This window comes from Colletotrichum costaricense (assembly GCF_030867565.1).
Source record: "Colletotrichum costaricense strain IMI 309622 chromosome Unknown Scaffold_5.1, whole genome shotgun sequence".
Classification (NCBI taxonomy): domain Eukaryota; kingdom Fungi; phylum Ascomycota; class Sordariomycetes; order Glomerellales; family Glomerellaceae; genus Colletotrichum; species Colletotrichum costaricense.
Window position 1 is genome coordinate 2,968,758 of NW_026848234.1, and position 22,661 is coordinate 2,991,418.

The 22,661-nt window shown below is 53.4% G+C and overlaps 5 protein-coding genes across 5 annotated transcripts, besides 1 other annotated feature; 4 read left to right on the plus strand and 1 right to left on the minus strand.

The window, feature by feature from the left end:
• Positions 1-2,852: 2,852 nt before the first annotated feature.
• Positions 2,853-4,580, plus strand: CCOS01_06138 (cytidylyltransferase; the record flags this gene model as incomplete). Its single annotated transcript, XM_060454309.1, has 4 exons — positions 2,853-3,388; positions 3,501-3,851; positions 3,953-4,355; positions 4,446-4,580. 4 exons carry the CDS (start codon positions 2,853-2,855, stop codon positions 4,578-4,580), a joined length of 1,425 nt encoding a protein of 474 aa, XP_060316081.1.
• A 2,053-nt stretch (positions 4,581-6,633) lies between these two features.
• Positions 6,634-6,962, minus strand: CCOS01_06139 (uncharacterized protein; the record flags this gene model as incomplete). Its single annotated transcript, XM_060454310.1, has 2 exons — positions 6,634-6,690; positions 6,762-6,962. 2 exons carry the CDS (start codon positions 6,960-6,962, stop codon positions 6,634-6,636), a joined length of 258 nt encoding a protein of 85 aa, XP_060316082.1.
• A 2,645-nt stretch (positions 6,963-9,607) lies between these two features.
• Positions 9,608-9,694: a sequence feature (Short protein (CCOS01_06140, KAK1531037.1) was converted to a misc_feature.).
• Positions 9,695-10,986: 1,292 nt separating this feature from the next.
• CCOS01_06141 (uncharacterized protein) lies at positions 10,987-11,369 on the plus strand (the record flags this gene model as incomplete). Its single annotated transcript, XM_060454311.1, has 2 exons — positions 10,987-11,069; positions 11,312-11,369. Coding segments are annotated over 2 exons (141 nt in total), but the record flags the coding sequence as incomplete, so codon positions are not given.
• Positions 11,370-12,380: 1,011 nt separating this feature from the next.
• On the plus strand, positions 12,381-13,107 carry CCOS01_06142 (uncharacterized protein; the record flags this gene model as incomplete). The annotated part of the gene is made up of 2 exons (XM_060454312.1): positions 12,381-12,558; positions 12,620-13,107. 2 exons carry the CDS (start codon positions 12,381-12,383, stop codon positions 13,105-13,107), a joined length of 666 nt encoding a protein of 221 aa, XP_060316084.1.
• A 600-nt stretch (positions 13,108-13,707) lies between these two features.
• CCOS01_06143 (uncharacterized protein) lies at positions 13,708-17,092 on the plus strand (the record flags this gene model as incomplete). The annotated part of the gene is made up of 6 exons (XM_060454313.1): positions 13,708-14,205; positions 14,262-14,287; positions 14,347-14,451; positions 14,508-15,672; positions 15,735-15,854; positions 15,995-17,092. The coding sequence occupies 6 exons, from the start codon at positions 13,708-13,710 to the stop codon at positions 17,090-17,092; spliced, it is 3,012 nt and encodes a 1,003-aa protein (XP_060316085.1).
• Positions 17,093-22,661: the final 5,569 nt, after the last annotated feature.

Below are 22,661 nucleotides of genomic sequence, written 5' to 3' on the forward strand. Positions count from 1 at the left end.
AGAAGCCAGTGAACAGCATGTAATGCAAGAGGTAGTCGAAGAGAGGCAACTCTCGCGGGATTCGGGCGGTTTTGTTTGCCATCTCATTACTTCTTGCCCCGAACTTGCCTCCCTCGGTCACCTCGTCACAAGGGACTTCCACTTACAGCTATGTCAACCTTGATGGCCAGCTACAGAGAGCTGTGAAGCCAATGATAGGCAGAGACGATGGCTGTGATCCCTGTCCGGGATGTTTCTGATGGCTCCATCTCAGCGCTGGGAACCTTGATGGCCAACGGGATGGAGCAGAATGAGGCAATGGCGGCAGGTAGAACGATTCATGAGTGTGATATGTTTCTCACGAGTACCATCTCGAGAGAGGGATAAAGGTATAACGAACAATTTTTAGCGAGTGTGGGAGAGCATTCGAAATCTGTAGATACTGAGATGAGCCGAGGCGCACCGGACTCTGTAACACAACTCTCGCGGTAGCCAACACATTGCTACACCAATGATTTGCTATGGCCGTACGCCGTCAAAGCCGATGCTTAGGACTCAAGCACCTCTGATAAGCATGACCTAGCTACTCTGGGAGTGGGCGTATTCTGAATAGCCTTGGTAGGATAGGGCGTGTTGCCGGATGTTGACCCGAACTGGTGCTCCGCGTGGCCCCACAACCGGCGATCGTCCGGAAACCCACTCATTCCGGTCACCGATCACTCGACCGGCTGGTTGTCTCCGCCCGCGCCAGTTCGCCCAGTTTCTACGCCGACCTGACCGGAGTCATTCCATGGGCCAAAGTCACGGAATAGAGTGGTGCCAAATAGAAATATCTCACCTCATCCAAGATTGCCAATCAGTCACCAATTCATGCAGCGGTTATATCCCAGCCAGGTGGGTCGAACATGGAGACGCATTAACCTTCTGCTGTTCATTTTGATATACAGACCTTGCTCGCATAGTTGCCCATTTCGATGCTTGGAGTAGTAAACATGGCGTTGTCGATGATTTACGATATTACAGCAATGGTGCTCCCGCCAGCAAAGGTTGGTTCATGCTCAGAGGTTGCCAGATGCAACTCGGATCGACCCGAGGTTCACCCGAACCACCACGTGTCGACTTGTCGCATCCCTTTTGGCTCTGCCATTTGGCAGGCGTCCGTGGAAGTGACAACTGGCAGCATTGGCTTCAGAAACGGTACGTACTCTTTCCAGTCCCAGAACAGAGAGCTCCTTCTCCGTGCGGCCGTTCCCCCTTCCTCCACATGAAAGAACCCACATCCTCCCCAACAAAATCTCGTCATCCCTGCCGGGCAGAATTGACCCGCAAAAGCATTTTTTTGCGTCCATTTGGTATTCGAACATTGGCTCGTGTCAGCCAAGCCACGACGTCCTTTCTGGCTCCTCCCTCGACGTAATTGTGCAGTGCATAGCTCAGTTCAGCCACACAGCACGATGACGCCACTTCCTTGCACAACGCTGGCAATTACGACAGAATCCGCCTCCAACTCCAGCAAGACTAGCTGTGCAGGGGAGATGAGGGAGAAAGCACCAGCTGCACAAGCTTGGAGCCACAACACAAGCCGCAAATTTCCCATCGGGGTGTTCTTGCTCTCCATCCCGTCACCTTCGCCCCCCCTGCTCCTACCTGTGCTGTGTACGGCATGCCCCATGCTCCTCTAACGAACAATGGACGCGGACAGGGAACAAATGCGTGCCCGGGAATTCTTTCACAGCGTCGGAAATAGGAGGGGTGCATGCTAAGATATTTCTGAGTTCTTTTTTGGTGCTGGAACACTGTGGCATGGTCGCGTAGAAATTGTAAGCGTGGTTTCGTGTATGGCCACATCTCGATGAGCATCGTGGTATCTTCCCAAGTCGTGACACGCGACTGTGGTCTAGACTCAGTAGATACGAAGGAAGGGCGCTATCCAATAACCCGAGGATTCAAGCTCAAAATCACAAGTCAAAAAAGAAGAAGCTCTTGTTTGATACCAGACAATCTACCCGCGCTTGACGAAGCTTCAAGTCCTACACCGCAGCAGTTCAGCTACCTCAATTGACACTCTCGATCCATCATCAATAACCAGCCAGGGCCAACCTTAAAAAAAAGTTTCAATCCCGTGGTCCGCGTCCCGCCGACCGGACAAGACGCTCCTCCCCCCACTAGCTGCAGGTCTGCTTCCGTCGGGTATCATCATATGCGCATCTGCCTCCTCTTGACTTCGCAATCTCTCAATCACCCGAGCACCACCTCCTACTGGACTGGACTGGCCTTGCCATAACCGCGTAAGTGTACACCGACTACCAACTTAACGCCTTCCCTCCTCCTTCATGTCCCATTGCCCTGCCCGTCAAGCATCGGGTATCCTGCAGCTCTGCTTCGTTGGCACTTTGCACCAAACACAAGCCGTGTCTACTCCCCCCCTTGCCCCGACCCGTCTGTCTGTCCATCTAGTCTGTCCTGTCCTGTCACGTCCTCGCCTTTCCGTCTTTTGCCCACGGCATCATAATCATCATCATCATTGCCTTACCCACCCCTCCTAACATTTCTAAACCAAGGCACGACACCCACACCTTTGGGAAATCTAGAAACTCAGCTCCAACTTCTCCTGAGCCGAGACACCTACCAGCCTGCAAATCCAACTTTCCCATACCCTACGACATAGTACGCCGATCTACAGGGAACACCTCGCTCGACCCATACAAACCCCCTTCCTTACCTAAGTCGCAACTAGCAAGTTCACGCGGGAGGACGCCAGAGGCCTGCTGCTTGACGACACATACTACCTCACCACCACCACTAGCAAGCAAAACCATCTTCCCACCTCGCAACCTGCCCCCTCACACACACTACGCACAAATAAAGACACCATGTCTTCTCCCTCAGGTTCCTCGGCAGCAGGCAAGCGGAAACGCACCAACGCGACAAACCCCACCAACATGCCCGACGTCGCCGACACAGTCGACGCCGCCCTCCAGGCCTCGTCGCGAGATGCCTCGGGCGAGGAGGGTGACAGCACCGCTCCCGAGTCCGGCCGTATCGCCGGCCACCGCAAGAACGACTCCACATCCGCCGGCCACCCTCCTAAGAGGCAACGTGCTAACTCGGAGCGTTCTCACGAGACGAGCGTCAACAACCAGCAGACCGCCGCCGCCGCGCAGGACCACTCCCTCGACCCTGGTGAACCCAGCGACACCACCGAGGCCAGCGTCGACATTGCCGAGCGCGTCGGCCGCAAGAACAGCCGCAAGCAGGTCTCGATAAAGGAGGACGAGAAGGATGAGGCCATGCCGCCCCCGCCCACTGGCAAGCTCACCCACCCCGTGGGCTTCAGAACCAACGATCCTCCTACTGGCCGGGCCGTCAGGGTGTACGCCGACGGAGTCTTTGATCTCTTCCATCTCGGGTAAGTCTAAACGTCGCGGAAGACAATGGAGCTCGCTTCCAACGTGTCTTCCCCCCCCCCCCCCCCTCCGGCAAGGAATTTGGTCATACTGACTCTCTTGCCCCTCGCGCAGTCACATGCGCCAGCTTGAGCAGGCGAAGAAGGCTTTCCCCGACACCTACCTCATCGTCGGCGTCACTGGTGACGCCGAGACGCACAAGCGCAAGGGTCTGACGGTCCTCTCCGGCGCCGAGCGCGCAGAGACCGTCCGGCATTGCAAGTGGGTGGACGAGGTTATTGAGAGTTGTCCATGGATTGTCACGCCCGAATTCCTCGACGAGCACAAGATCGACTACGTCGCCCACGATGACCTGCCCTACGGTGCCGACGAAGGCGACGACATCTACAGGCCTATCAAGGAGGCTGGAAAGTTCCTTGTTACTCAGCGCACAGAAGGTGTCAGCACGACCGGTATCATTACCAAGTACGTCTAAATCCCTCGGATTATCTCTTCGTCTGTTTCGTCTCTATATTGCTGCTTGGAGGTTGTGGCTATGAACAACTACTAACAGCTGCCTTGACCAGGATCGTGCGCGATTACGAAAAGTACATTGCTCGTCAGTTCAAGCGCGGTACGTCGCGCCAGGAGCTCAACGTCAGCTGGATCAAGAAGAACGAGCTCGACCTCAAGCGCCACGTCCAGGAGCTGCGCGATAACATCCGCACAAACTGGTCTACTACCGGTCAGGAGCTCTCTCGCGAGCTGCGCCAGTTCTGGCCCGCCTCCCGGCCGCAATCCCCCGCGCCCTCTGCTCGCACCGCCTACATCCAGAACGGCGACCTCCTGGCCGCCGCAAACGCCAACGCGAGCAAGTCCCGCCTCAGCGTCGAGATACCGACCACGCCTGGTGGCACGCCCGCCGCGACGCAGTCCAATGACTTTATCACGGGTTACGCATTGGGTCTCGTCGGTGGCGTCCGCTCATGGGTAAGTTTTACCTCATCCCCATCTCCATTGGAAATGCCCCCACGAAGCACACTTCATTTTGGATACCTTAGCTGACAACGCCACGCACAGATGACCAAGAGCAAGCGAAGCGACCAAGATAGCCCCAGCCGTCGCAACAGCGACGACGAGTCAGAGAGCGACGGTAAGAGCCCCCGCGGCCGGGTCGTTCCTCAACAGTCTACCGCCGCGGCGAGCACCTCATAATTCACCGAGATCATACTCCCTCATACCTAATTACTATTGCACCGGGTGGGAGAGAGAGAGAGAGAGAGAGGGAGAGAGAGAGGGAGAGAGAGAGAGAGAAAGAGAGATCGAGGAGGAAAATGAACGGACTTGGATGGTCTACACAAAAACGGAAGAGAATGATGCTGGAACACACGCGCCCACGCAACCCCACGTTTTGACTAACTACCTGTTGTTGTACTTATTATTGTTGGACACTCTTCGTTGTCGAAAAAGGAAGAGAAATGGCGTTTTGAGAGTGTCTTGTTACGTTACCTTGAGAGGGCAACTCTGTGGCAAAAGCCCCCTCTCTTTTGGTTATTTTATTGCATAGAGATCTGCTACTATCACCACATAGCTAACTTATCCTCCACGAAAAGAAAACCTCAAATTGCCGAAACTTCTGCGTGCTTGTCTATCTACCTGAATCACGTGAACTACCTAGCTTGGGCAGGAGAGGTCGTGAACTACAGAAAATCATGAGCCTGAGTGAAGAAACTGTTTGTTCAGAGACTTTGTTCCGGCAACATGGATGGCTACCTAGGATACCTATGTGCCTTGATGGGTCACCAAGCCACTGTTAACTCCATACTCAGGTGCTCAGGTCTCAAGTGGCCACGAAGCTCCATCTGCACTCTAGAAGGGGGAAATGCGTGTCATACTCGCAGGGCAAAAGATCCGGGGTTCGCAAATCATCCCAACTTTTGGACCAGAGCTTCTAATGCTGGGATGGACCTGGCTCGTAAAGCTACCTTGGGCCGTTGAGCTGCTTCCCGCTCTTACCCTTTTCCCCCTCCCGCATACCTACTTACCTAGCAAAGGCCACCTCCTCACAGGCGCACACCCCGCGAATCGGGGCGGTGACCGACACCTGCTCCGTGCTGTGCCATTGTGGTTTTACACTTTCTACTGGCCCCCAAGATTTAACCGCCGCGAACTTTTGACTACGTTCCCATCACATACGGTGGTGATTTACATGATGTGACGACAATGAGATGATGCTTTCACGCTTCTGCCTTACCACGGCACCCTCGGCTTAGGGCCGTTCGTCACATCCGACATGCGTCTGCCTTGACGCCCGCGGGGAGCTGCCGGATCGTGGATTTCCTTCAAGATGGGGAGGCGTGGGCGTGGTATGTGGCAATGTCGTCCTTGATCGTCTCACCACAGGGTAAACACAGTTGGGTGATAGTAGCATCCATACCGGCAGAGCTCCTCTGGGCTGATCAGTTGGGGGCGTGCCCATACTCACGGGATAGAGGTCTTTGTTTCAAGTAGACGGACGGGAGGCGTTGGCAGCTCGTTAACCCGTCATCTTTAGCGGATGGGCCCGTCCAGGCCGCTAGGCGCATCGTGAGGCTGAATATCCCCCGCGCCAAAATTCGTGCCAACGTTCGTGGCGCTGAACGGCAGGATGTGATCCTCGTCCAAAGGCACGGTTCGTCGCATGATTCGCACTAGCGTGATGATAGAAAGCCAAGGGTATGGTTCGCCGGGAGACCTACCTTCCTGGTTGGAGCATCAAGTATTCCGGGGTTACCTTCGGGACATCATTAACCAGGTAGAGGACGGGTCAAGCACCCGGGCCGCGAAGTGGCGATAGTAGAAGAGTGTAGGTTGGCACGGTATTCCATGTCCTTACCCTCTGGCGACGGATCAAAGGTTCCAACGGCCTTCGCACTCGCACCCGAACCTAGCGGGTGAGCCTATCAGGGCCGAACGGGATGTGCGTTTCTCGGCCGCAAGCCAGGTCGCCCGTTCCAACTGCACGTCTCGCCAAGGAGCATGTTGGAAGCGGTAGAGACCAAAGGGTGAAAGTCTTCCTTGCTAATCACCGCCCACGGGGATGGTTCGGCAACGCTCCTTGCCGTTTCCCCCCATGGGACCAACCACTACCATGTCAAGCTCAACGTTCTTCCCCTCTAGGCCAGACTCCAAACCCCTCGTAGTGTCATTGATGGGAACAGGTCAAGGCCTTGCGGCCGTAGACGGAAGAGGCAATAGACTCGTGCATTGTCCAGGTCGAGAGCATCCTTTATTTTCGAACACGAGGTTTCAACGTTGTGGTTTCGTTCAGCTCTCCGTTGGGGTCCTGTTTCGACATGAAGGCATGGCGTAGATTCGCATATTCACGCGGCTACTCGTTCCTTGCATCCCGCATACCGAATCGTGACCTGGCCAAGTTTCGCCGCACTCCGACTCGAGCATGGTACCTGCATGGCTGCAGCTCGGGCCCGCGAGCAAAGAGGCTCCGCTACGGATCGTGAGAGCTGCTTCGACAGCTGATCCTTCGGATGTGTATGGCATCATGGGGTCCGCAGCTGTCAAGCAGGTACACACAGCCGACGTTCGAATACGGGGCATGGCGCATACTGTTACCTCCAGCGACAAGGCAGCAGCTTAGGGCGCTGAGTGTTGTTGCCTCTGCAAAGGAAAACACTTGTCTTCAAGATGGAGTATGTCGGCTGCGCTAATTTTGGCGCCAGGCGCGTGGCTCGTTATGGACATGTTTGGATCCGAGGGCGTGAAGAACCTGGAGACCGGCACTTGAGTGAGAGATGATAGGTTCCAGTATGAAGGTGGCGTCCTAGAGTTGGTGACTCTAGCCGCCCATGGTGGGTAATGGGGGCTGAGTCTGGCGATGTGATGGGATATGCGTGACGGGAAGGCCAAGCAGTGATCCGGTGGATAGAGGGAGTGCGGGTATCCAGAGCCGCGTCGCGTGTTACCCCACGCAGCAGGAGCGGCTTGGCTCCTTCACGGCCTTCCTACCGAGGCACTGCCTCAAGAATCTGGTGTGTGCATCTCGAAATCTGTCTTTGATCTCGGATAGAAGAAAAGGTGCCGGTAAAGGGCAAGAAATTCCAGGTTGTAGCCCACTCCTCGGATAGCAAGGCTACGGCCCGCAGGTAAAACGCGCCATTGGTGGAAAGCTGTCGAAGAGGTTTGTTAAGACCATGTGTTGAGCATGGCAAACACGCCTTAGTCCGCAGGAACACGAGGAATCCCTCGCTCCGGGCCGCTCGACAGGATCCTTCCAACGGCCGAACAACTGTAGTGCGATTCTCGTCAGCTGGATTACGGATCCCGTGAAGAGCACTCAAGGTTGTTCAGATGCATCGCCTGATCGATGTCGCCTTTGCACAGTATTTACACCGGGAAAATTCTTGCTTTGTCAAGAGCTTGAACCGTGTAGAGTTGGTAAAACCCGGGCTAGAGAAGGGCTCTGGATAAACAAAGCTGTTGCCGATCGGACAACTTCTTCGGTTCTCTCGGCCGCTGAGTTGGACGGCCGCGTCGGGCGGTAAAGACATGCGCAGGCTAGTAGGACAATCGGTCGTCGATTACGTGAAGCTGTTTGATGACTTGCAGCAAGGCAGTGTGAGTGAAGGATAGCACCACTGATAGCCTTGACAGTAGGTAAGGTGCGATGAGTGTCCGTGGCTGATGCGGGTTGGCTGACATCCAACCGAGAGAAGAGCCGTGGGGTGGGTGTGTTGCTTCTGCCAGAGCAAGAACGGGAGACGTGTCTGTCTGGTGAGGAGAGAACAGTCCGCGATCGTCGATCCTGGGGCTTGCTGGGCCGCCCTATGCCATGCAACAACCGTGGTGATGGGATAGGAAGAAATGCAATGCATCGCGGATCGGGCTATGTCGTGAACGCCTCAGGGCAAGGATGCCATGGTGGACTGCAGTGTGTCGTGCGACCAAATGGACACTGTAGTGGGCGTAATCGAGCTGTGCCAGATGGTTCGCAGCTGGGTCGGGAAGCGGTGCAATACAATGTCTTCAGATGACAGTGGCAGAACCAACTGGTTGGATCAGGCTGCAGATGAGACCAGTGTGCAATGTCAGGGTACCAATTTGGATCCGGGTCGCCCATTTAGCTCGCTACCTGTTGTACAGAGTAGCACCCGGAGCTTAGAATATCTAGGTGGCAGATGGCAGCACTTGTCGGATTGTGCCAAAAGAATATCTCGACTGCAGAACGCTGCCGAGTAAGATGATTTGATAGTAATACTGGTATGTGACGAGATGTGATGGATCTTTTGCCCTCTTTGCAAAGCGGGGAGCCGTTGGTCCTGGCGCTCCCCTGGGTTCTCATGTCCAACATGGCTAAGCAGCTGTTAACAATAACAAAATGCAAAAATTTTCATCAGTGATGTAGATCGAAAACTGGATTTCGTCGACGGGCTGGTACATGGTAGTGATGATGCGAATTTCAAGTATGGAGTCCTAGACTTGCATGGCAGAGGTCAATCCGGTTCGTTTCCGCGTTCATGCTGGATGTCTAGGTCAAACGAGGCTTGAACAAATGGGGTCGCCGCGGCCGTTGACAGCTTGATTTCTTTTTGGGACGAAGTTGGTGTGGTGAGACCCCTGTTCAAATGTCGTCGGTGTGATGGTCAGCCAACGGGATCAAGCCGGGAGACGGAAGTCGGCTGCTAAAAATACCACTGGGTTAAGCGCCGACCCTTGTCTCCCTTTCCCCCCCTCCCCTGCCTTCATATTGCCGGCCACCTTGAATCACGGAAACTCTGGCAAGCCGCAAGGCGACGATGGGCATCTTAGGTAATGAGCCTGGCAGGCACTTCCGGTGGGGACCAACTCAATTTTCACGGTCGCTGAGGTGATCCATCCCCAATCAATTCATTACCAAATATCTGTAGAAGTGTACTGTGTAAGTGAAGGTTCCGCCAAATAGGCCAAGACCAAAAGTAGGGCAGTGTGCTGCAATGTCATGACTTAGACTTATACCGCCATTTAGGATGAGCCGGGCACTTCCCGCGGGATTCTCTCCACCATGTTGAATTACATCTTGGCTGAATTATGGATGCGGCGCAGAGGTGATAGACATCGAGTTCTCTGGACAGAAAAGGTATGGAGGCAGTATACGATTGCGCCGTGAAGAAAATGCAACGGCGTGCAAGCCAAAGGGTCGCAGTAGGAATCCAGGCGCAGAGCGGCACAGAAAGCGTTGGATAAAGAAATCCGGCTCGATGTGGGCGTTATGGACGGACGGACTGGTAGTGGGCAATGATTAATGGCAAGGCATCAACGGAGCCCCAAAGACCCAAAGACCCAAAGACGTCCATGCCCGGGCCCAGTTCCAACCGACAGATTGTCGGCCGCAATGCGCCTTCCCAGGATCGAAGGCGACGTTGACACCTTAAGGCAAGGTGAGGTGCCTTACGTGCGAGTTTACGTGCGGAACCCTAGCGCACGATGTTGGCAAGGGCGACAGTAAGGTAGGTACCTCAAGGCTCAAGGTAAGGTCGAAGCTGCCTCTCATCGAGTCCGAGCCGCCCCAGTGAGGTCCACGGGAGTTGGTGCCTTCCATTCGGAAAATCTGCGGTCCAGCTCCAGCCAACCTAAAGCACCTCAGCGGCGGTAAGGTGCGAACATACGGAGTAGTGAGTACCTGCCTACCCAAGGACCGGTAAGGTAGGAACAATGGACCAGAGTCACAACGGTCCGGTCGATCCTTCCTCTTCCCGTCCTCGACGTGACCTTTGATAGCTTTCGTCTCTCCACCATCCAACTCGCGACCGTTTGACAACCAACAAAAGCTTGGAAACTTGCGACCGCCACTCCGAAGCTTCTTTGCCAGTTCCCAGAGCTCATCGAGCTAGCTACCTTATTCTACCGATAGCTTGATTTTTGCTGCCCAAGCATGGCCATCCTTTCTCCTATCTTTCCTGACCTTGCCAATCGTACCTACACTAGCAGAAGCGAACGTATCCCTCCCCCTCCCGGAACCACCCCTCATCAGCCCATCGCTTCATCACCTCATTCCTTAGCTCAGCTCCGAGATATCTCATGCAGCTTCAGCTACCTTTTCCGAATCCCAAGCTCGACCACAGTCCCAATCATGCGCCCGGAATATCGAATCCTGAAACGGACCCCATCCGCACAAGAATCAAGATGCCCGCAACACCCCTCACCGGGAGCCAGCTCCGAGACTTAAGGTTTCGCCGGTATATTGCTCATCATCGGTCGGTCCGGCCCCCAACATGGAAAAACAGACGCATCACATCTGTCCATCTGCCCCTGAATCCTGATCTTTTCCCCCGAAAGCTGATCTGCCCGAGACCTGTGGGTCTTTACAGGGCCGTCCTCCGTTACGATCCGATGCATTTGCTGCCATTAAGCCGGTTCGGACCCCAACACTTGCGGGCATTCATATCGACGACGGCACTAGCCACGGAAGTACAGCAACTGAAACACTGAAGAATTTCTGCCCCGACGTCGCATCTCGCGCTGCCCGTTTGTTCATCCCTTGACAATGACTGGGACCGCTGCCCCCAGCCCGCAACCGGGTCCCGTCCGTCCCTGCAGCCGGCCCAGGCCGTCGGTGTGACCCCCCATTGGGACATCTCCACCGCCCATGCCGACACTCGCCAAAAAGATCTTTGTGACTTTTTTTCCCTCGATAACGCACCCGAGATGCTGTGCAGCAACTTGGTCAACGTACGTACCAAGTAGCGTACCCAGCTAGCACCTTGTTAGCGTGCCTATTGTCACCAACGCTTAATCCAAATTGTGGTATTGCTACCTAGGTTCTTCCATATCGACCTTACTTATCTTTGTCACACCACGTTGATTACTTGCTAACTTGGACTCTGCGCTCAATGTAGACATCGCTTTCGTTTCGAAGTTATTATAATAAACGACACATTTGGAAGCACAGAAACTTAATGCCACCAAAATAGGTCTCCAATGACTGGCAATTCGTTCCTCGGCACACCAATAAGGCGCTGGGCTGCGCCTAAGCCCCTGCCGTCCCCGCCGATTCGGGGCTACCCCTGTCCACCGCCCTACCTCTCCCATGTTTCTCAGCGGGCCGGCTGCTGCATGGCGTTCTCTTGGTGTTCACGTCAAAGATTGACAGCAGTCAATTGCTCGGTCGCTCGCCGCCCTCACCTTGGGCGACCGATGTTGCTATTCATTACCCCACGACCATCGGCGAACCTTCCGATTATTGCTTCAATATGATCGGCCTGTTCCTCCGTGCCCGCAACTCGGAGTCTTTGACGATCTAACAAGGAAGCGGAAAATTTCAACCTCGGGAGCCCCTGAATCATGGCACAATGATGGTCAACTCCTTCAATTTACTTCACTGGGGATCCTCGGTCCTCGGCCAGCTTGGAATCAAGCTGTATACGCCAGTGTCTGTCGGCAAGACGGCTTGTCAAATGGTTCACTATGTCTATCTGCATGAGCTATGCGCCAAAGGTTCAAAATAGACTGCAAGCACTCGGTCACAAGTACAGTACCTATCTGTGCAGGAGCTGCTTATAGCCATCCTGGAGTCGACGGGTCACAAGACTTGTATGTATTCTCTGCTGTCGCGGTGAGCAAAAGCGACCTTGATACGCAGTCAGACAGACGCGAGACACACAGCCAGTCAGAGGGTTCACGGCTCCATATCTCCCACACAAAATGTGTAACTCGCACGCCAGTTGGCTGCTGCCTTCGCTGCCCTCCGTTACATCTCCCGCTGTTTGCTGAACTGGATCTTGGGATGGATGCCCTGCAAAGTCAAAATCCAAAAAGGGCAAGCCAGTCTAGCAGGGGTTGTTGACAGGGCAGCCGACTCATGCATGTACAGCAATGACAACGGTTTACTTTACGGTCGGGAGACTGCGCCTCATTTCGTCTGACAATTTTTTTCTCTCGCAGAATTCTCACTGTCTGTACAGCATTTCCCCCAGAAAAGACGCACTCACAGCCACTACTTTCCCACCACGGACGCTAGCGGCCGCTACTGTGGGAAACGGAATGACCGCGCTCCATTTGGCGCCGCTCTTTCTCTCGTATCTACACAGTGACGCCATTACCGCATGTTGCTATTCCTCATTGAGACCTCCGCGTTGTCTCCCGTTGAAATGGCGGCCTTGTTATGCAGTACAGGCATTTCCCATACACTGGGTAGGCAGGGTCAATAAGTCAGTCAGCGACAAGACGGGATATCTGTCTACATCCAAGGGGAAATGAAGACAAGACGTCTTGTCTGCCAGAACTGTGGGTTTCTTGGGGCCTCGCCGACATGCGACTCGGTCGATCTGGTTCAGATCTTAGACATGAGAGGAGAGACACAGACGCACACGAACGAGACGAGACGGAGAGACAGAGTCAAAATGGAAACATGACCGTCCACCTCGTCATCAACCGCGGCTACTATACATGGCCGCGGCTTTTCTTTGGGATGTGGCAGAGATCCCAGACGCGCTCATTCCGTGACATCGCGGCAATTTCATACCAAACTTGGGGAGAGACGCTGCGTGGGACCATGGGATGGGGTCCCGTCTGCCAGCCTGAGAGGGCTGAGTCGTATGACAGGCATCTGGTAACTCTACCAATCAACCCGAGGCCAAAGACAGTGGTGGGTGACCGAACCCCAGCTCGGCCGATACCCTTCGAAGGAGTGCCTTGCATTTTTTCGAGCAACCTCCATGTCCCTCCGTGTCCAACACCCTTGAATACCCATGTACATACACACAGCTGACAGGGGAAGCGAGGCCTCTAAGAAGAACAGCCTCCTTGAAGAGCTGACAGTTTCCTTCTTTACTCGCACTTCGGAAGACTTGCGTCTGCCTCCTCTCAATATAGCAATGTCTCCAACAAGCGGCAGCGGCAACAGCACCAGTATCTTTGTCTCTTCTCTTCGTTCAGTTCCATTGCATATCGACTCCGCTTAGAACCAACTGCTCTCTGCATCTCACCTCGACCCCCAGCCTGTTGTTGGACAGGCTGACAGTCTCCAAGAACCGCCCCCCTACCTTACCTAGGTCCTTTGCCTTGCCTTGCCTTGCCTTACCGTACCTTACCTTATCTTACTGTCTTCCATCCACCCCAGTTTAGTCCTTCATTCTACACTGACACCCCCTTCTTGGACCCTGACTGTCCCCCAATTCGCACTGCGCGTCTTCATGTTTGGGGGTTGCTTCCAACTACACTCACTCGACTTCAGTCTATTCCGAGGAGAGCATTCAGCCGGGCTGTGCCTTACTAACTTTGGCTGCGTTGCTTCCTCTGCATTTCCCTCTCTGGGTGCAACCATTCTGCATCTCGGTCTTCTACACTTCCCTTTTGGGAATCTTAAACCATGGCCAGCCTCCAAGATATCATGAACGTGGACGAGGACCAACTCGAATCCCACACTATTAAGAACGACCAGGTCCCGGCTCCATCAGGCAGACATCATCAACCCTACTTGGCACCAAGCGCAATTTACAACACAGACTATGCGACTGGGAGAGATCAAGCAGACCGTTCAAGCACACCACAAGGCACGAAGCGAAGCTCATCCTCCCGCACCTCCAAGTCGAACACCACAGGCTCGTCATCTTCATCTGCTCGACCAGTCAACACCCGTCGAAGGAGCAACGTCAGCACCGATTCCATGGAGCAACCAAACTACGGATACGGCCACGCAGGGCCCTCGGGCGGCGGCCTTGATCCCTCTGGCCAGCCCATGAGACCTTTTGGCAGCGTGCCACCTGGAGGGGAAGTTCCTGTCAAGTTGACTCCCATTACCGGCCGTGTCAGTAGGGCGAAGAAGGGTATGAAGGTTCATACATGCGACCTCTGTCGTCCTCCCAAGGTACGCCAGCATAATTTCGTAGAAGTCCGTTAGAGGAATCCGCTGACTTGAGTTAGACATTCACACGCGCTGAGCATCTAAGGTAGGCTTGATGCGATAACTTCCCACCGCGGTGCTTCGGCTAACAAATTTTGATACCAGACGACACCAGCTTAGCCATGAAACTCCCCAATATGGGTGCTCAATTCCCGGTTGCGATAGGGCTTTCCACCGCAAGGATCTACTTGAGCGTCATCAGCAACGACAGTGAGTTTGGTATCCTCATCTTTCGATTCTGGCAGCATCAACTGACTCGTAGTAAGTGAGCTCGAGGGCGACAAGGCATCGAGAAGCAGAGGAGGGAGTCAAAGTCGCCGGACCTCAGCCGCCTCTTTGGACGCAGGAGTCCGAAGCATGGGATTACAACCTCCCTTGCTTGGATACCCTACGAGCGCAACAACACCGATCCACGGCCTCCCAATGACATCGAGTATGTCACACCCTGGTACTTATCAGTCCATGAGCGCGCCAGATGTTAGCAAGTCTATGTCTCCCCACCTAGGGAACGAGAGCTATCGCCCTTCGTCCGGTGGTCCTGGTTACGGTGGAGGCTATTCTCTGTCCGGCCAATCCTCACAACAACCCATACTTCAGCCTTCAAATGGCGATTTCAACACCCCGCCCTCGTTTTCCTCCATCGACTATCAGCCACGCACAACTCCTGAGTACCCTCCGTTGTATCTCCAGACATCGGGGCTGGGACTACAAACACCTGAACTTTCACACGCTCAGGATCCCATGGGATGGCCTTCTTCAGCTTCCGACAGCACTTATTCAACGCCTTCCGATAATTCGCGACGCGCGTTCTGGCCGACGGCGGCGCCAGATTGGCAAAATAACCTCCTTTCGCCTTGCCCAACAGGTGGCTACGAGACCATAGGAGCTACCGGCCCTATGCTCTACCAATATTCGACCTCTCCCCAGCTCAGCACTCCACAGGTGTACCCGATGCTCGGCACTTCCATATCTACCTACTCTGACGAGCAGACATTCCGTGACCCTCAGCAACAGCCACGGTTCCCCAATACTGTTCGTAGCCTGACCCCGCCGGTGACATCGGCATCGGCTCAAAGTTGTGAAACTCTAGTCACCCCGTCGACGGCACTACCATCGGACCGGATGATGAACTCATATGCCTGTTTGGGCCGTAAGGAGGTGGCGTCGGGCCTCCTAGCGGCCCCGGCCCTGATGCAGGGCTCCTTGCCTATGTCTATCTGCAGAGCCATTCCCGGCTACCTCGATGTCTACTGGGAAAAGTTTCACCCACATTTCCCAATCGTACACCGAAGGACATTCGAGGCCGCGGCGGAGCAGGTTGAAGTGCTTCGTTGCGCCATGGCTGCAGTGGCGACTCAATATCTGAGTGGTAAGGAGGATCGCATCAGGGGGGATCAGCTGCATGAATATGCCTGGCAACAATCCAAATACGTAAGTTGACACAACCATACTCTACAATGAAAGTCACTTTGCTGACATTGCGGGAGGAACAGATACCACAATGGGACGTGCCTGTCATGCAAGCGATTCTGCTATGTGAGTACTTCGCGCGGTTCCGCGGCCGGAGAGCAGCCATCAGGCCATCAAAAGAATTCGAATCCGTTTACTTGCGGGTAAGTTCTCTTCTGCATTTCATTCTGACACGTTTGTTCTACCTCATTTCTTCTAGCTTTAGTTTCTTTTACTGTGTGAACTTCTCTTTCAGTCTTTTGGATCTCTCATCTCAGCAATAAGTTCTAAACCTCCGTTCCAGGTATATGACAACAAAAAGGTCATATTTGGCCCCGTGCCTCGGACTGGAACCAATAACGTCAGATGGCACACTTGGCTCGATGCAGAGGCTCGTCGTCGCCTTCTGTCGGCATGCTTCGTCCTGGATATCCACAGCTCGGTTTACCTGGATCAGCCACGAGTCCGCAACTTCGACATCACGACCGATGGCATGCCACCCAACATCCCGCTCACTGGCCCAGCTCAGGACCTCTGGGATGCACCTAGTGCCGATGCGTGGGCGGCGATGGTCTCGTCCAAGGGAGTTTCCCTGGATAACCAAACGCTTCTGTCTTTGCTCAATCCAGACAGCTTGTCAAGAAGCATAGTCGACGCGCACGCCCCTTTCGACCGTGCAGTGATTCTGGCCTTTGAGGTACTTTTGCTCCCTCATCGTGGAGAAGCGGCGCAAATTTCTTCGTCTTCAACAGAAATACTGGAGCCACAGACTTTCCGTATGGCCAACATATTCTCGGACTGCCCCAAGGCCAACACCTACCTGGCTCTTCACCACACTCCTCTTCATGATTTACTGGCCGTTTCAGGTGACAGTTGGATCTTCAGCCACAAGGTTCTGCAGTCTAAACAGTTCGATGAGCACAAACAGCGGCTCCGGGAGTGGTCCGACTCGGGCAGCGCTGCCGTCGCGTTGGTCTTTGCCTGTCGGGCTCTTCGCGCCTTCACCGACCACGGCAACTCTGAAGAAGACTCTGATGACGAAGATGACATGGATACTCGAGAGGCCGGCAGACCCCGGATGTGGAAGGACATTTCGGATTACTGGGGCATGTACGTTTGCGCCCTCATCTGCTGGGCCAACGGGCACCGCATCAACGGCGGCGAAGCAAGTCGCGGCGATTCAGACAATGACGACGAGGCGCTTCAATGGATTCGCACTATTGCGAGCATGGGCGTCAAGAACGCCATGGAAACACCCTTGAAGAAGGAGGCCACGATGGTCGTGGCTCTTGTGAGAAGATGGCTCGAAGTGGATTGCCTCGGCAACAGGAGCCGACTCTATGTCGATGCAGTCGGCGTTCTGAGTAAGTTGGCCGAGGGCTGCACCTGGAAGTGGTTTTAGATGGAGATGATTGTGTGGTTGGTGGTGGTGGGTGGCAGCATTTTCCTCTTTTCGACATTTGGTATCAGCATTGCATACTTCACTTCGACTTTTCCTACCATTTTTTCCCAGCAGTTTTTTCTGCATTTCCATTTTCATCTTTTTGCTTTTTCCTTTCTTTGGCATGGCACACAGCACATTCAAGAGCAACTTGGCCAGAGGATCATAATACCTATTTGCATTGTACACTTACGACATTTATGACGGGAGGAAGAAAGCAGGTCCAGAAGAAATAGCATTTACGGGAGGACACCAGATAGAGAAATGTAGAGACGGCCTTTTCCTTTTCGCTCATATTCTGTTCCTCAGTTCTTACGAGTATATGGAGGAGGATGTAAACATTGATGAGTGCTCCATGGTTTATAGTGGTCGTAATTCTGAGCAGAACCACTTGGTATATATGTATCGAGACGATGAGAATCTACCATTCATTTCAGAAAACTATGGTATTACGCATTAAATGAATAGAGCCAGAAAATATACATGACTCTGAGATGTGAGATTCGCGGAGTGTTAACCTCAGCTAGAGAGCTGCATACCCCCAGAGGAGGAAGACCCCTAAGCCCCGATAATTCGAACGTGGCATTGGTCTACTTGTTCTTCAGGCCATCCTCTGCTTTTTATGTGAGAATCTAGTAGGATAGGCAAGCCCCTTGTTTCCCCGTGTTTGACTTTTTGCGACAATACCTAGTCGGTAAAGTGAGCATGGCAACTGGCGCTTTGGACGCAGACCGGTGAGACTATCTGATGAGGTTTCTCTTGTCGTACTCATCGGAGTTGTCGTGGTTGCTTGTAATCAACTGGCCAGCTCTCGCGACGTTTTCATAGCGTTCTCCTTTGTTCTGACTCTTAAGCAGGATTCAGTTGTTTGATGACGTGGAATTGCTCTCGCCGTAGCTATTGTCGAGCGATCTACTCCGCTTCGTTTGATGGAGCCTCTCGGCCATGGACGCGCGGTTTCTATATCAATTACACGATCGGACCGGGCAAGGGAATAGTCTGGCTTGAGTTCTGTGGAAGGATTTGAGGGATCGCTCACGAGGTCTGCTTACACGCTCCTTGGGGCAGGAGACAGTGTACGGAATTATTTAAAGCAGGCATCGAGACCTCACTCCACTTGCACTTGTTCAAGGCCCAATTGTACTGGTCTGCGTCGTGGATTGTATGAAGTGAGATGGGAAGAGATCCGTCTGCAGGGATGAATAACTTTACTTCGTAGGTATCCACGAGTCTTGAGATGTCAAGACAAAAACGGCTTTTCGAGTAGCACGCCATTGCCCTTTGACTTGTAACTTCACTTATGTATTCCAAAGGGAATTTTCTCTAATGAATGAGAGGGGATTCGGTGTAAAGGGTGTATCTGAGAGAGAAACCGAACTTGAAAAATGCAACCTACCCTACTTAGAAATGGACGATGTTCTCGCTTAGACGACACCACCCGCGATGCTTGCCAGAGGCTTGCTTGGCAGGGCTGACCCGAACGGGGCTGGCTCCAATACGAAGCACGTCAATGTAACGAACCTACAGTTGGCTCAGATGCACTGCTTTTGTATTCAGCCGCGGCATCAGTATGGGAAGTATCAAGACACCTCAGCATGATCCGCGCTGGTGACTAATCCGCCGCATCGTGCTATCAGGCTATAGTGCAACACCTTGATGGGTACGTGATCACCCCTGGCAACGCCATAACCACAAACCAGGCAGGTACCGCCCATCCGCACCCTCCACGCCACGGGATGGGAGCCTAAGGGTATATACCCCCCCTCAATTCAATTCCTGTCACCAGCACAGCAGGCGCCCCCTAGGTCGGGGGTCAGGTCAAACTGTGGCGTGGGTGGTGGAACGGTTAATGGTCAACAATCAAATCGCCAACCAGCCTACTCGACGACAGGCTTAGCGAAGTACCACGAGTTCGAATCCCAGCATGAGCACCAAGAGATGTAGCCCCCACATCGGCACCGGGGGGGGTGAACTCTTTTTGGTTCTTGCTTTGACTGAGGGATATCCGGATCTAATGAGGGTGATTTCGTGTGCGTTCTCCGCCCCCGTGCTGGAGGCTGGGCGGATTGCCTCGAGATCAAAATGCTGCGATGCCTCGTTCGAGGCAGTGCTATGGAGGGATGATTGTGCAGACATGTTTAGACGCACCGAACACACGGCTTGAATCCGGTCGCCGTTCTCTCTGATCGGGTCTGTTCATCAGGAGTCAATACCTCCCCACATCTACCTGAAGCCCTCCTTTTTGTAGGCTATGTACTCGCGAGTAGAGAGCTCTAGAACAGGTGCATAGCTTTGAGAACATATGAACAAGATATCACGCGCTGAGCCGACTGGTTGATTTCTATCCCTCGAAAGCTTTTCAGCGGGACTTGGGCTGCGTCTGTACCTATCCCGATATCAGAAAGAAGCTGTGCCGGTCTAGATATGACACACGTGGTGGCATGTATATACACTAGCCATGAGGCGGACCTGCAGCGGCCAGCCTTGTCATCTGGCAGTGGGCTCCTGATCCTACTGAATTTTACGGACATGACCTTGCCGACTCGACCCGACATTTGTACCTCGCGGAGCTGGAGAGTTTGGGGGACCATGATCCCTCGATGTACGACCGCCAAGACCCCCCATATTGTGGATGAACCATAGATCACCGACGATCTCCTCACTCCTCTCTCATCTATACTATGTCTTTAACATGATCTTTTGAGAGACTCATGATCCGGATGGTATTGTAAAAACGTCATCCCTTTAGAAGATCGAAACACTAACGAAACGAAGACTATACTCCTTTCTGCAGATCTTCCAGTTCAAACCTTCCAAGCTCCAAAATACCATGGTTATATATATGGATGCAAAGAAGAGGGGGACAACTATTATGTCACACCACCTTCACTTCACCACTTTCTCCTATGGTAGGTCTACCGTCATTCCATCTCATCCAACCAACTTCTCACTCGACCTCGAATGAGCTCAACCGTCTGCTGACAGGCTTGGATTGACCGGTTAGGAAAGTAAGCAGGCATTGACGGTGTTCTGGTCGATGATTATAAAGCTTGGGCACCAATCCGTCAATGCCACCTCTCCAACGATGCAGACCTCGAAAAACTGCATCGTACCAGATTCTGCGGCGGGCATTCTCTGAATCCCCTCCCTCAGAATCTCGCTGCCGATTTCGCTAATGGGTCACGCCCACGCATTTTTTGGTCATAATGGTAGGCAGGGCAAAGTCCTCATTATCTCCCAGCACCCTAACCTTCAAGTTAAGTATTCGGCACTGGATACATGAGAGATACCAAGCGAGAAGCCCAAGTGAATAACGCGTTCCTGATATAATCTTCTATGATGCATCCAGCCGCGCTTCTCACGACGTCTGCCTTTAACGAAAATCTCGGAGACGAGATGAGCTGCGCAGTATCGAGTGGCGAAGCCGATATGACCAGCCCAATTATTGCCCTTATCAAGCACCGCACTACCTGAGACTGGAAACCTTTTATCACCACAGCGAGGACGTTGCTTCCTCTTTGAGAAGGCATTATCACGTGGATGAAGACGGCAGAGATTCAACCCGCTACCATCCCGTCTCATATCCGACTGTTTAGCTGAAAGCCATTCTCTCCGTGACATATCCACGTATACATACTAGGGAGGAGGCAGGACAGATATGGATCAAGGTTGCCATAGGAGTAATCACCTCATTCGATCCAATCCAGATACCATATACAGTCTATAATGACGGCGCGAACAAATGAGGTCTGCGTAATGGCCAAGTCACACACTTGAGCGGTACTCCTTCTGGTAGCTGGAAATGATTCCGAGCTGATTTTATCTAGTTTCGTTTGCTAGAACAGTAGTGAACCCAAGCCAAGTTGGGCAAGACTGTAATTGATAAATTCGTCAACAAGATCTGAGCGGTGCCATCGATAGAAGCAAACTTCTGCGTGCAGTTCTACGTCTCAAAGCTGAACTCCACGCATTCCGACGAGTATCCTATTCGAGTAAATTTACCATGTTACTATTGTGTATTCGCGATGCATGGTGAACAATCCATAAGGCAGTCAATGACTCTGACCTTGAGCGGAGTCACATGCAAGCCGTCAAGAACCTGCTTGTAATCTTGTACATCAACGCACGAACACTACTGCAACGGCTACTCTCGGCAGGCAAAAAGCGTACGGTATAAGCTAAGCAAAAAAGCAAGCATCGACCATCTAAAATACGTGCCTCTGGGTGGAACGATGCAACGCACGAGAGGCTCGAAACGAAACGAGGTTGCATCTGATGATTGACACGTGCGGGAGCTCTGACGTCGAGTTCTTGACTTTTAAACTCTGGAGAATGGAGACCTGTTCGCCTCAACCACCCCCTGAGAGCGAAACCGTCGTAAAGAGAACGAAATCACACGTTGATGAAACCTCGAGGGGCCTGGCCCACGCAGTTTCGCGAAGGCGTGGCGGACGTTTGCAAGTTTCGAGAAGTCTGACTTCTTCCAACGTGCTGACAATACCTTGGTATGGCGGACAGGTCGGGGAAACCCATGGGAACGTGCCACCAGGAGCAGTCCTCTTTGGGTTTGTTCATGTTGCGACATCGGTTGAACACCCGAGGCGACGAACGCGGGCAGTTGGCAAGGGTGTGCTGGGCGAGTCGATCTTCATTAAATCACCGAGATTCAACCGGGCCCCGAATGCAGCCTCTGCTGTGGTGCAATTGCCGAAACTTGCGTCCTGCGATCTGCTCAGTTATCGCAGCGGTTTTGGGGCATTTCCCACGCGGGAAAGAAATTTGTGAGTGGGGGCAAAGCAGGTCATCGTCGTCCGTGGTTGAGGCTATGGAGAAGATTGGGCGCGTGATCGAACATCAATCTATGGCGAGGGGCCTAGGGTTGTCTCAGTTCGGGAACCGTCCCTGTCTGAGCTTCCACCCTTTCTTCCCCGCAATTTCCTGGCGCGGTAAGATCTTGGGAGATTCGATTCGATTGTGAAATCGAGAGCGGGAATTAACAGTGCCGCGTGGATGCTTACTCGCGATTTGCAATAAGAGCAACGTTAGAGAGGTTTACACTGCGCAGTTTGGTTAGGTTCGTGCGGGCTAATATACTCTGGTGAAGTACGAGGCGTTGAAGGGGCGGCAGCAACAGCCGACTCCAAGTGTGCTGGAACCCGCAAGCAGTATGATGTAAGTATAAGGGGACCTGGACCGTTACAGCTCGTGAGGGAATGGAAGCGATTGGAACACCAAAGGTTCGCCTTGGAGGTCTCGTCTGCTGCGTCAGCAGTTCCAAGGCGTAGGGGTTCGGACCACCGTGTCAGAGAAGTAGCTGCAGCGGCTGACGGCAGCAACATAGTTAGGCATGGCGCTGGCGCGGTGGCTGGATTGGTGCCAGGAGCGCGCGGGATAGTGATAATTTGGGCAAAGTCTATACTAGTTGAGAGATGGCAGGTGAAGTGCCTCCGGGGGTGGCTGGGTGGCTGGAAGATTCAGGGGAGAGGGGCGATTCTTCGGAGTCAGATCATATTGTCTGCAATTGGCGCGA